This window comes from Bombus bifarius, unplaced genomic scaffold (assembly GCF_011952205.1).
Source record: "Bombus bifarius isolate JDL3187 unplaced genomic scaffold, Bbif_JDL3187 scf7180000008277, whole genome shotgun sequence".
Taxonomy (NCBI): domain Eukaryota; kingdom Metazoa; phylum Arthropoda; class Insecta; order Hymenoptera; family Apidae; genus Bombus; species Bombus bifarius.
In genome coordinates, this window is record NW_022884561.1 from 38,245 (window position 1) to 53,070 (window position 14,826).

Consider the following 14,826-nt stretch of genomic DNA (forward strand, 5'->3'; position numbering starts at 1 on the left):
AATGCTAGTTACGTCGAAAAGAGTGACGTATGGAATGGCAAGATGCGGTGTGAAGCGGTGTAGCGGAGGAACATTTGTTCGGGAATCGGCTACATCGACTCCATTGCTAAGCGTAATCACGAACCAGTCTGGCTGAAAGGGATATAAGACTACGACTGCACAGCTTTGCGTTGTCAGACTGTAGAGGATATCGTTCGTGGTCAAACTAGAGGGAAAGAGAACCTTGGCATCGGTGTTCCTCAGTGGTGCGTGCTGAAAGACCAAAAATTGCCACTTCGATAACAGTTACCTCGGATACATCGCGTTTACAGTGTCCTAGTACGACTCCTTTTGCACACCCTACAGCCAACGACATCCAACTGTTGCTTTTGGTTTTTTCGACGTACTTTTCTCGAACAACGGCCGTTTCGTGACTTCTTCATTGTTTTGAACTGACTATTGGTAACGGGTCTTGCGTACAGGACACTCTTCAGCTATTAAGACGACACGAAGAAAAGCTAGTCACAGGTAGCTACATCGTGGTTCGTTCATCGGCAAGGTTCTCTCTTCTTCCGATACTTTGATAATCTCGCATCACGACACCAAGCATCTTCATCGTCATTCGACCGTACCTTTCCGCAACAGGTGAGAGTAATGTCTCTTTTTTATCAATCATTTCACTTTCGTTCTCTGCTTGCTGTCGCTTATTCGAGTAAACGCACTTTGACGCTCTGTTATTCCACAAGAATTCCGATAGACGGGCGTGTATAAACGTAATTATGGAAAATAGTGATGCGTTTTGATTGTTTAAACATTTTTTTCGAAAGATTTATCGAGATTCGGTTTGTTCCTAGAGATTATACTTATGCAAAACGTGCTACATACATCGGATATCGCTCGTTTAAATATACCACATAAATTATATCAGTGCGCATTTGCGGTATGCTATGCGATAGCAGATTAGCTTAAAACAATAGTATTTAGATTTACAATTAATGACATGATCTGCAGATAGTCCGTGGAAAATCGACAAAACTTTCTAAGATGTGGTCACACGAACCATGATAGGCGAGACAGTTTCTGCAGAATAACAGTTTCTAGAGTATAGTAGAATAATACATATGCGTATCTTCTCTTACCTTACAAAATTCCTGTTCTGCGAACTGCCTACAGATATGTTGAAATCTATGCAAACACGCCTTGAGAAGTGATTACATGCTTAAATGCTGTGCTCAATGCTCTTTTTCAATCGTGAATAATGAATTTTGCAATGACACAAACGTTCGTGCTAATGAACTAGAATCATCGAAGGGTTGTTTTGAAATTATATTACAGATTGGGAAACACATCCACATTTAAATCGGATACTTTAAACAGTAGGGAAAACGAGAGCAATTTCATTTAAATTCCTGCACGTCTGATCGTTAAATGTTGGTTCCCTTTCTAAAAAAGAAAAAAAGAGCCAAGAACGATAAATGACAAAGAAATTATTGATAAAAATAGCTATTCCTGTGTCGCTACAAGAATGGTCACGTCACTTAATCGAAAAATTATTCTGGACGCGTATCAACGTATGTTAACACAGATTGAGAATTGCGACTGTCAGCCCGTATATTTATCAATCGAACGTACATTTCGCAAACGTAAATTTGTCAAGTTATTTATAAACGTTAAAGAATGTACTAATAGTCAATTGATATCGTATTGCAACATTTATAGAACACATTGTTGATTGTATATTCACGTTTTGTTTATCAGTTTCTCATTGTTCTTAATTTTTTAATTAAGATTTTTAATTAAGATCAATTATGACGAGGAGACAGACCATGAATTGAAAGACATATTCTTTGATATTACAAGATATAAGAAGAGGCTATGATTAAAATGTGTAAAAATATATGAAGTAAGAGTCCCACTTGCAACAAAGATTTCTACAATTCTCTTTCCAAAGATGTGTATCTGATAATTATTGATTCGATAGGAAACGAGTGGACAGTATTTATTCGCATCGTTACATCGTCATAAATTATCACTGCAAATATTATCACTGCAAAAAATATCAATTGCAAACAGAGATCGTGCAAATAGAGCGACATGTCGGAAATTCGAATTGAAAATGTTTGTTTCCTGCAAACAAACGTAGATATTTGATTATCTTTTAATCTTATTGTGAGGATATCTACCTTCTGACTTCATGCACGACGGCAAGAACCTATGTTTTGTCTAAATTAAATTAAACCAGTTTCACAAAGGAAAAAATCATTATGATTAAATCTTCTTAAAATAGTTTATCAAAGTTGTCTTAGGTTCCAGCAAAGTGCTGTCTCGATTGAGTTAGAGTGGCTACAAAATTTTTTGCACATTATTGTATTTGTTATTACAACATCTACACATTAATTAATTACATTTAAATATATTAAATTTCGTATCATTTAGTAGAACGTTCATATGACTATAAAAATTTGCTACTATGTAAATGCAATATATAACCTGATAAGTATATAACTCTTCAGTTCACACTTGATCGAATTGATCAAGACTTACATCATTTGGTCATTTAGTCGCCACACAATTTCAAATATAAGCAGCGGTTTAATGACATCCAACATCGTTTCATATGTCAATAACGAAGAAAACTATTGAAAAAATAGTCGAAGAAGAATTTCCTTCCGTGGATGAATCCTGTTTTATTATTATTTTTTCTTCTGAATCGAGTGCATTAATTTTCGAACGCACTGAGAACTGTATTTTGCGAATCGACAATATTGGTTGTTAAGGTCCTATTTGTATTTCCATATAAAGAGAGATACCGAGATGACGAGGGCATAACGTCATCAAACTCTATTTGTAATCGATTTTCAAACTAAAAAATGATAAAAAAAATGTTATATATGATAAAAGAAATCTCAGTTAAAATAACTAGCGAATATTCAAACAGAATGTGCGTTAAATGTGCGTCTTTCTTGACGAATGAAATAGTCTTGATAAGACGACGACAGTATTATGCGTAAAAAGTTGTTCTGCTATAAGCTGTATGATATTTCGAGAGGTTAACAAGATGCATGTAGGTTGCATCGGGAACTATTTTAAAATGTCAATGACTGCGTTATCGAAACAGAAAACTGTGAAAACGCGAAGGGCAAGGTAATTAGGTACTTATAACTAGGTAGATAGGTAAATAAGTAGATACCTACAAAGTGTGGATACATTTCGCCGCTTTCCATTGATATTAGATATGTAACATAACAAATTATATATACGATGCAACAACGTAGCAAAGCCGTAAAAAACTGTTTCCTGTTTTTGTCCATACTACATTTCTACAATAATCTACATATACATTGTTGGTAAAACTTGTTAATGGAGGAAAGGAATATTCATTTTTTCATTCAGACATATTACCTCGCGCAGCGCTTAAAGACTAATTAAGCCAACGACATCAGTCGTTTTTTCCCAACTAGACTATCAAATCGTTGAAATAACAACAAGCGTCAAAAGCCACTTAATTTATAATAATGATTGAATGTTGGTAAGTTTTGTGTTGGACTCCTTGATTACATAGGCAATATTGTAATTATATTTTTGTACTGTATTGCGTTGCACGCATTCATTCGTGATGAACTCGGTCGTCCAACCGGTTTAATACGATTTTCCTCCTACGTCGTTGGCGCAAGGAACAACATAGGTTCTACACTTGCACTCGGAGGAACAATTTTATAGAATTCACTTGCCTTGAACGCTGACGCATGACTAGTTCTTTCTCCCACTATATAATTTTTGATCTATTTCTCATTTAATTAACGTCAAGCCTTGCAAAGATTTATGTCAATCGTCCGCGAGATTCTCAACTTACTGAATAACGTTCCAATCACGATCGTTTCATCATAACGCATCTCTAATGAAAACGTACAATTTTTTGCCGTTTTCCTAACAAAGAATAGTAAAATGACTGAATAATAATGAATGAATAATTTAAAGAGACATATTTACCATATTTCATATAATGACAAGTGGTGCGATTGCAAAACAATCATTTTTCTCGGGGTTATGACATCATTGCATTCATTCATCTTTTAATCTTTCTAAAATATATCATGTATGCATATATCATGCTTGCATATTTTGATGAAAAACAGGCAGATCGAAAACAAAAAATTAAGTTCCCAGCTATCACGAATGCAGAGTCATCGGCAGAAGTTCTGCTAAAAGAAAGGTTTAAAAAAGGAAATAAAAAAATTTGTGAAAAGGTACTTGAAGCAGGAAAGTCCCAACACGTATATCTGAATTCAAGGGCATTGTGTTCCCCAATCCCCGAATCGGGGATTACTGAATCCATAGTTACTGATATGAAAAGATAACGAATGTGAACAAACAGGTTTTTGATGCTCCGTTGGTTGAAGTTGGGCAAAAGGGACACGAGATAAACAGCAATGCCCGTTGAAGATCCCGTTCACCTTGGTTCGCGACTAGTAAGTATTCACCAGCAAGGTTCCTGTCCCCTTCCAGCCTGCAGGTTGCAAGCTACATCTCACTTCTTTATTCTCAGAATATCTTCTATTCTTTCTTCTGTAATCACGGCCTAGAGCAATTTCTGTGTCTCTCGCTATGACAAGACACTTTTCAACCGCATGCAATTACGAATCTCGATCTTTCTTATACTTTCGATATTCTTATGTCGTTATTCCATAAATTTTAATTATTTTCAGAGAAGCGGCTTTCTTTATTTCTAATTCGATCGAGATATATTAACAAGGTTAATCATGTGCTACCTTTTATCTCATTCATCGATTTAAGATCAAAGGCCAAAGATCACAGCGTAAATCTTTTATAAATGCACTAGTATGTAGCATTAAGGAAACACTGGAATTCAACTGGGTTTCGGAACTCAAAATGAAATGTCACGACCCTAAGTTACACTCAACGTAACAAAGTACGATACACCGCGATGCCTGATTAATGTTTAATGTAGACAAGGGCGCACATTTCTCCTCAGATCCAACGTTTTTCAAATTCCAACGTTGACCAAATTTGCTTGGTCATATTCATCGACGAAAAAATATCAGCGCGACGTTGTACTTTGGTTGATTGCATTCCACTGATAGCAGTTCGGCACAAAGATTAGAACGAGATCATCCGATTCAATAGCACGCACGTCTTAGTCGTAGGCCCAGAGACGTGCTTCCTTCCATTATCTTTTCACTGTTTGATGCGAGTAAACGTAAGACGTTGCTCATTTACACATCTCCTTTGCTTAATATCCTCTTCATCTACTCAATCGCATCTACGTCTCGATACTCGAGCTGTGAGAAGTTCGAGAATCTACACGCGCAAGCAAACTATATGGCCAAATGTTGCGTCATCTATGATTATTCTTATTATTATTAGCTTCCAACGAAGCTAAGAAGTATTCACTAGTAATTACTAGTATTTACTAAACATTCGTTGAAGAAAGACATTTAACGATCGCGTTGCAATGGGCGCCATGGACGACTAGACTTTGATTGCCAGACAGCGATATCGTTAAGCCAATTATGCACTAACAATACAAAATTCTCATAAATCACTTTCAGGTTTAGTATAAGCTACTTAAACTCTTCACAGTAATCCGCGTGATTTATCGTTTATTTTTCAACGCAAGGATAACCGGATAAATTGAAGGTATGTCGTTTTCTTTCAGATTTGTCCATTTACTAGCAATCAACAAAAAACAATGTCGACCATCGTAGATTGGTACAAAGACGTTATAAACAATAAATGTCGTAAGAAACATTTTTATAAGTAATACGTGAATACCTTTATAAGCGATTTGTGATTTATAATACGCCCCTTTAACAATTCCAGATCCATACACGCAGGATTGGTTTCTCGTGTCAGGACCAGGTCCTCTGGCGGTAATTCTCGTTACCTATGTGTATTTTTGCCTATCCGCTGGACCAAGGTACATGAAGGACAAGAAGCCGTACGAATTGAGGAAAACCATGATCGTGTACAACTTCGTTCAAGTGCTATTTAGTATATATCTCTTTTATGAAGGATTGATGGCTGGGTGGCTGCATGACTACAATTACTCTTGTCAGCCTGTTGACTATTCGGACAATCCAAAATCTATCAGGGTATTTTTCGCTAAACTATAATTCGCTAAACAAATGCCGAATAAACGGCGGAATGTTGTATGTTAACGCTTGTAAAATTGTGACTTACAGATGGCTAAGATTGTGCACTTTTATTTCATGTGCAAGTTGACAGAGCTTTTGGACACAGTATTCTTTGTTCTTCGGAAGAAGAGTCGTCAGATCTCAACCCTTCACGTGTATCATCACACGCTAATGCCGGTCTGCGCCTGGATCGGAGTCAAGTTCCTGCCGAATGGCCATGGAACGTTCTTGGGCCTCGTCAACGCTTTCATTCACATAATCATGTACATGTACTACATGCTGTCTTCGATAGGGTCACACATGAACAAATATCTCTGGTGGAAAAAGTATATAACGATGCTCCAGTTGATTCAATTTGGCATGATTTTTATCCATACCATTCAACTATTTTTCAACGGATGCAATTATCCGAGGCCTATTGCGTTCCTGCTCTTGCTGAACGCGACGATCTTCATCTACATGTTCGGGTCGTTCTATGTCAAAAATTACCGTAAAAGACAACGAACACAGATAAAAGATGAGCAAATAAATATGGCGGCGAAGAAAGTGGAGTGAATTAATATCGTTAACGCGGTTTTCTTTTCGCTTGTTGTACTCCTTTTCGTTTCAAAGGAACATTTCACCTTCGTTAGGTACATAGAAGCGTACTAGCATAGAACGGTAAATTTAGTCGGTAAATTTAATTATATATATATATATATATATATATATATATATATATATTAGCCGCAAATGTAATTCTGAGTTGTCATACCTTTAGGTTGTTGCATCTTAAATTATCAATTATTTTTAAAATCCTTCTATTTAATTATAGTAGAGTTTGTAAGAAATATGTAAGAGTTCCTTTCTTTTCTTCTTTTTATTAAATTCGATATATTGTTTCTTGCCTAAAAGTGGAGTATTCTAGGTATGAAGAGAACATACGTAGTCATACCAAAGATAGATAAATCTCGCTCCAGCCGGAGAAGTAAGTAGATTGTGATTCAAAACACCAGACATCACGATTTTAAAAATCAAGTATCTCCAGCTTGTGCCTTATCATGAAAGGAATGTACTGCATTGAAAAAATACGAAATCAATTTCGAAATCGACGTTCGGTCGATAACGTTGATAATGAAGGAAACATGATCAAAGGGTTTATCAATCAATTCGGCTCTTTGATGAGCTCATTCAATTACACTGTTCGTCGATAAGATAGACCAATAATGTGCCTTTATCGAATCTTCCTTCGAATGGAAGTATTAATGTACTTTATTGTATTGAAAATTTATTGTATGGGAAATAATTGATACTTTTTCTAATCACTGTTTCCATAACAATTTGGTAACTATTTGGCACAACAACTTTTTATACGAATGTACATACCTACTTATAAGTGAAAATAGAATTTAGAACAGAAGCAAAGGTCAATTTATTTTGTTTATACCAGTGCAAATAAGTTATAAAAACGTCCAGCGTTAGAAATAAAGTGAATTATCTTAAATTACGTATAACGTTGTACATCTTTTCAACGTTTAAAAATTTTCTATTTAATATGAAAGTACATGTGCAATAAAGTAATTACATTTTTAGATATATCCTCGAATATTTCTTTCCTTATGATTGAATTTCCTCCATTTCTTTTCTTCAATGATTTTGATATCCGTTAATACCAATTAAACCACGTTTGAAATAAACAAAACACGTATTGAAGGCCAGCGGATCTTCGATTATACGCTGGTCAATGTCCTTTTGTCGTTAAGGGTCACGACCATCGGACCCACGGGACCTCTTCATCCGTTTCACTTCAACGTTACACACGTGTCAATGACGAATCGATTACTTGCAAGATCTGCTCAATTCTATAATTCTTCAATTAATTGTTTCTAATGCATACATGTCTATAATAATTCTAACAAATTCGTTTCCAAGTTCAATTAGTTACAACGAAGTAATATTTGCATATTAATATTCCATACCTTCATTGGGCGTTTTTCATCTTCGATTTTAAAAAGCGCTTTGATCATCGAAAGTAACAATTCCAGTGCTTTAATACATAGAAGCACATTCACGAGAGTAGAGTGTAGTATTTGAAAAATAAATTCGAAACAAAGAGCTCCACTTTCAGTCTGCTTGGTCACGCAAGGCCACGATTATCGATTCTTTATGCACTTAATTAGTAAATGAAATGGATTACGTATAAGAGATTTCCATAGGCGATGTTTTATCATAATTTTCAATAATCATCTTTATCGTCAATGTTCTAAACACGATTCTCGTTGAAAAATTTCATGCGAAATTATATTAGATAAACATCGAAAGCAGCATACAGTATACATAACGCGAATACTCTATCGGTTAAAGAAGTATTATACAGGTAGAAAAGCCTTTCGTAAAAGCAACTGACACAGAGATAAGTTTTTTTCTGTTACTCGCAAATAGCTTAATTTCTCAATTTCCTTTCAATACGTCAATCAAACAAACTAAAAATGTAAAAATAAATGAATTATCGAATGAATATTAATTATTTTTAAAATTTTAATTGATTAATTTAGTTTTAATTATTTCGTTGACGTCTAAACAGAAACTCGTTCCATTAAGGAAGAAAAACTCCAGAAACACTTGTATAATATTCAACTATGTCGTAGTATTGTTACAGCATAATTTCTCGTCTTACTAGATTTTTTAGAACAGGCACCAATATTATAAAGTAGTTCGTTATGCAGTTAACAAATCTCCTTGTTGTATGAAAATGTCAGATGTTTGTTATAAGATTAAAGACATACGGGCTTTATTAATTTGTTTATAAAATTTCCACTCATAATCTTTCGTTTACGTATCGTAAATCTCCATTTTTATGATTCAATGATTGTAAAACGGAGTGATTGGTTGCAGTTATTGTAAATATAAAAAGAGAGGTTATTATTGCAAAATAATACAAAATTGCACAGCTGCGATCATTTTTGCATACCGCGTTCCGGAAGTCTGACACGATTGCAGCAATTTGATAATGTGCTTATATACCAGTCCCAACATTCTCCCCACAGAACAATTATGCATATTTGATTGCATTTCGTGCTAGCTATCAAATAAATGATCGAGCTTTTTTTGTTTTCGTAATGTCAAGGGAAAAAGTACATCTAAAAAAACATCAAACAATGACCTATTTTGAATATTTGCATTAATATTTTCAATTTTTATTCTTTTCTAATTGTCGTACGCGTAGTTTGAATAGAACAGTAAATAAGAATGAGAAGGTCGAAAGTCATTAAATGCGTGTGACAGAATGATATACAACGCCTTGAATTCGAGTTTCTTTGAAATACCCATAGAATCAGGGAATATTAAATTAAACCTTTCTACGATCTGATATCTTTTCGTAGGGACATGGAATAGAAAATTAAGCGCCTTCAGCTTGAAGGTCGTACACCCTCGAAGAAAGGGGACAAAAAATTGTCTCGAAACGGCGTTATGTGTTTTCAGGGGCTGGCTATTTGGTTTCGACTCCAGCGTTTAATTAAAATACAATGACTATACGATTCGATAATGTTTTTGACGGGGGAAATTGCTTTCATCAGTCTACTTGTATTTTGCGCGGGGTTTAGTCGGATTGGAAGACTCTGGGTAGTGACTTAAACAATCAATCGAAAGCCATTGTTAGTAACTTTTTACCTTCGAAAAATTCAATACGTTTCACCTTTTAACATTTTTGTGTGTGTGTGTGTGTGTGTTTTCTTCCTTTCGTTTATTTTTATTTCTTGTTCCTTTCGTTTCACTGCGTTGCCAATGATTCACAAAACTCGATAGCAGACATAGGAAAACTGGATGATTTAAAAGCTAACAAACGTTTAGGAAGTATCTGCTCAGAAAGAGGAATTAGCTTTGATTTTTTTTATCAAGGTTAGTTGAACCAACTTTATCATTTCGGGATTTCACCTCGATCTTATGAAGTTTTTGTGAGAGACGTTAGTTGGAATCCCATCTATTATTTAGTGATAGTAATATGGCGACGTTGATACGACGAATCTATCAAGGGTACCGCTACATTAACGAGGAACTAACAGGTACTGGGACGCGAATCTGTTGCACGCAAGTCAAAGATGCAAGTAGTCATGTGAATGTTTTCTGTTTCCGGAAGATCCTCGCACGCAAGACTATTTCCTCATCGGATCACCATGGGGGTGCTTTAGTATAGTAGCGTTTTATCTATACTTCGTGCACGTTCTGGGACCCAACATTATGGCAAAGAGAAAACCGTTTAATCTGAATAGAATCCTACAGATATATAACCTAATACAGATAGTATCGTGCGCATATATATTTCATAAGGTAAACGAGTATACATTTCTTTTAAATATGAAAATATAATAAGTGTCTAAATGTAATTATAGGCATTGGAACTAGCTTGGTTGTTCCATTATAACTTCTACTGTGAACCAGTAGATTATTCGGATGATCCTCGCGCGGTCGAGGTACCTACATCGTATATTTCCTTTATATCCTAATTACTAGACTGCGAAAGTTTATGCGAATTCATATTTTTATGAACATAAAAAAGTGTAAATATTGTAACAAGTACTTTCTATGTTTTATATATTCATTTTATGTTCACAGCGTTAAACTTTCTGTAAATGCATAAACCCCCAGTCTATTAATTACGATCTGTTCTCATCAGGATATCAAAGATTGAACTACTTGAATTACTTGAATCGCAGATAACTAAGATCGTTTGGGCGTACTTTCTAATGAAGCTCCTCGACTTACTGGACACGGCCTTCTTTATTCTTCGAAAAAAGCAACAGCAAGTGTCGTTTCTTCATGTTTATCATCACACGGGCATGGCTCTTGGTAGCTGGGCAGCTACCAAGTTTTTGCCCGGCGGTCACATTACCTTTTTAGGTAAGTAATATAATTTCACTCGTTCGGTTTTAACTTCCTACAATATCATATATTAAAGAACATTTTTCATATCGGTCTTTCTATCGTAGAACTTGGCACATGTGTTGGGTATTAATTATCATGAAATTGTTTCCATAATTTTGTGATTTTTAGTTCACGACCAAAGTTCTTTAGTTCAACGACGACATATATTGTATTGACAATTGGATATTGAATAGTGTATTTACCTTTGTTGTTTTACGTTTAAGGGAATCATTCGTGACAATGTGTCTCTACATAAAGTGATAACGTTTGTAAGTGTATATTTATATTTATTTATTAAATAAATAAATTTATTGTCACAGGTACTTTAAATTCTTTCGTTCATATGGTGATGTACACTCATTATCTGGCTACATCGTTGCGAATAAGCAAACCCTGGTGGAAGAAATATGTGACACAACTGCAGCTCACTCAATTCTGTTTGATAACGATCCACTTTGTAATGTTAGCCTGGGTGGAAGATTGTGGTTTCCCGAAGTGGACGGCGGCGGTGATGATTCCTCAGAATCTCTTCATGTTGATGATGTTTGGCGACTTTTACTACAAGTCATACATCAAAATGCGGAAGATCCGCGAAAACGGCGTCTCGTCGGACGTTTCGAACGGAAAGTTAAAGAGTCAATAGCTACGTCCTGTGCGCCCGGAACGGTTTAACGTTACTTCGTGTTTCCGACGCGCGAGACGACCCATCAAGTACTGGCGTGAGGAATACTTCTTTCTTTATGAGACAATAGCAATTTAGCGCTTCATACTTTAGACTTTAGACACTTATTAACACCTAATATCTCATGCGTGTCGACGAAATCCGAACAACGAAAGGACAGACATAAATGACAATTTAAAAATTCAATTTGAATTGATCTGTCAAAGGTAAGGTTTACCTTATTATAAGAAGATTTGATGAAAGTCATTCGAGTTCTAAAGCATGTTTTCATATGCACGCAAATGCAGAATCTTTTCGTTGTATGGTTCACGGAACGCTTATTCTCGGTCTCATCTTTGTATTTAAGTCACTCATCATCTTCGTTACTTACTTCATTAATTATTCGCAAAAGAGAGCATTTAGCTCCAATGACCTTGACCTTGAGATCTGTTGTGGAGGAGACGCTACCTGAGTAACATGCACTTTGTCCGAGGCGTAGAACGCTTATGGTTCGAGCAAAGTTTGATTAAGTTAGACTTTTTTTGGAGGGCTTTGACCGGCAGCTACCCATAAAATCTAATCTAACCATACCTTACTAGGATTAATTACTAGAATACTTCATTAGGATAGCAAATACTATGCAAATGAATATGAAATTTAATTTGTAACTGGTTATATTGGAGTATATATAATCTAATAAGTACCATTTTCTTTTTGTCATAGTTTTCGACTCACTATCGTCCTTAAACTCGGGCAAAGTGCACGTTACTTACAGCCATCCACTCTACAACATATCCGAAATTGAAATTCAAGAAAAACGAAAAAAAAATGAAAAAATTAAATTCGACAAGATTGGAGTTGAGGTCCCCTTTTGTGCATAATTACCCTTACTTCTACCAATCCATGACGATTGCAGCGCAAGCTTTAGCAAATATATGCGTAATTCATATTACTATCATCTTTCCTGTTGGACAGTACGACAGAGATAAGTCATCGATGATATGACGTTTGCGCTGGAAGCAAATTATTTGTCACACAGAAACAATAAAATAATAAGTCTGTTCCATGACGACCGCGTAACGCGCGTGTTATAAATAATCAATTACTTTACTTCTATTTTCCTTCGAATCGATCAATATTGCCTTGTAAATAAATAATCGAAGCTTGTACAAAAAAAAAAGGAGAAAGAGAAGATAACGCAACGTAAAAGTGTTCAACAGTTTTCGAGGATGCACAAACACACTCAAGGACATTTGAGGTTGCACAAGGTCGCACAAGGTCTCCTGCGCAATGGTCTGATTTTGAACATAATATATACATGTATACATAATATAAACACAATAAGTGTTTGAAGTGAAAATAATACATTACGTCTTAAATGATTTTGCAAATTTATTTCAGTAACCATCTGTATCATTTGATTAGAGTTCTACATTATTCGATTTCCATGTCACTCGAGTACTACATTTGTTTCTAAATCACAATACCATCTATCTTAAATAATTATAATTGACTAAAGTTCGGGGTATTTGGAACAACTCGATTCGATCGTCCTTAATTGCTGCCTTTCACGAGCATAACGTAACATTTGAGAATCACGTGCCATAGAGTAAATCGCGTTATGTCTACTCATAAATAACTTCATTCGAATCACGAATCGATAATCAATCATGTAACATTCTGTTCTTTTAAAAGTAACGATCGAAATTTCCCCCTGGCCATTTTCTAACAGGACGTGATCACGCGTTTTTCTCTAATCTATGTAACACCTTAACCTATTTAACAAAATATAGAAACCAACAAAAAAATGAGTGCGAAGCTGAGTTAGGATCCAGTCGAAAAAGTCAACCTACTTTTGTGACACGTGAATGGATGGTCCAGGCGAAAGGTAAAACAAGTCGAGAGAACGGTCAAAAAAAAAGGACTCGAGAAGCTGGTTGGCAAGCAGGTGCCGTTATATCCTTCGGTCCAAATGACCAGGAATTTCATTTTCGCTCCTTCAATCTCGATGCATTGTGTTTCTTTGGTTGCATAATGATTAATGATGAATAACAATTTTCCATTCTTCAATCGTCTCCATTTTATACAGTTATCTTCGTTATTACTCTTGTATGTACCTATAGAAAGATTGTAAGAATTCCTAGAGTCTACGAACTTCTCTTCTTCAGGCAGCAGCAGCAGGCAGGTCTGATTTACAATATTGTGGATAACTGTTACATTAGAAAGTGATGTGACTTCATTATATGTATCGTTAAAACTTGAATTCTAATTCTAATTCTTATTTTATTTAGTATTTTATTGGGTTATTCTATAAGCAGGTAATATATATAATATATAATATAATTATATAATTGGTAAATAAAAATGCATGCACTTTCTACTAAATATCTGCAGGAATATTAAGACTTATAGCCGGTACTATAAGTGTTTTTCAATGATCAACGAAACACCGTACGTTTCTGGGACGCGAGGAGCGCTTTAAAGGGAAAATAGGACAATGACACGGTAAAAGTGACAAATATGAAATACATACGTTCTGAACGCTTTAAAGCGTACTCTGATGTTTTAATACGTGATTTAATTACTAATTATTAATTTTAATGTCATTTTTAATTATCATACGTTATGATATATCTATATTGTAATGTATATTAAAATGTGCTATAATATATTAGATACAATTCAATTGTATTTAATATTATTAATTTAATTATTAATTTTATCTTGTAATGTTTATTTAGTATAACTGTGTTATAAAATCGATCGATATATCGTATCAATGATTTCAACGAAAACTTCAGTGCATGCAAATCGAATTGCCATTGAACTCAATTTTTTCGCGCGTGTCTCAATCAAGTTATTGATACTGTTGCGAAGAATTCCGGTCAGGAACATACTTTTGCAAAACCTCTGTTCGTTTAACCCCGTTTCGCGAACTTCTATATTTCGAATTGTCCCGTCGGTTTACTTCGTTGTACCTGTGCTAAAAATGTCCTTCCGAGACGCTTATAATGGTTTTGTTTGTGAAGTAACTGCAAGTGTATTCGCGGCATTGGTCGGATCGTCATTGCTCCCATCCAAAGAAACGTTTTGGATCACAATTTACGAGACATCAACGCGTACCTGAGG

At 35.2% G+C, this 14,826-nt stretch overlaps 2 protein-coding genes across 5 annotated transcripts in view; both read left to right on the forward strand.

Moving 5' to 3' along the window:
- Nucleotides 1-14,826, forward strand: part of LOC117212135 (elongation of very long chain fatty acids protein AAEL008004-like) — a 25,133-nt gene continuing 10,307 nt past the window's right edge. Inside the window, exons 1-4 of one of the 4 annotated variants that reach the window (XM_033456651.1) lie at nt 1-624; nt 5,657-5,738; nt 5,821-6,092; nt 6,183-6,689. In XM_033456651.1, the coding sequence (XP_033312542.1) occupies nt 5,690-5,738; nt 5,821-6,092; nt 6,183-6,689 (828 nt within the window). In that variant the 5' untranslated portion in view covers nt 1-624; nt 5,657-5,689. Of the gene's footprint in view, nt 625-4,266; nt 4,449-5,389; nt 5,550-5,656; nt 5,739-5,820; nt 6,093-6,182; nt 6,808-14,826 lie in introns of those variants that run through there. The other 3 variants (XM_033456650.1, XM_033456652.1, XM_033456653.1) reach the window with 3 other exon arrangements.
- Nucleotides 9,834-13,282, forward strand: LOC117212137 (elongation of very long chain fatty acids protein AAEL008004-like). The gene is made up of 5 exons (XM_033456656.1): nt 9,834-10,177; nt 10,252-10,442; nt 10,505-10,585; nt 10,829-11,012; nt 11,357-13,282. The coding sequence occupies exons 1-5, from the start codon at nt 10,117-10,119 to the stop codon at nt 11,677-11,679; spliced, it is 840 nt and encodes a 279-aa protein (XP_033312547.1). The 5' UTR covers nt 9,834-10,116; the 3' UTR covers nt 11,680-13,282.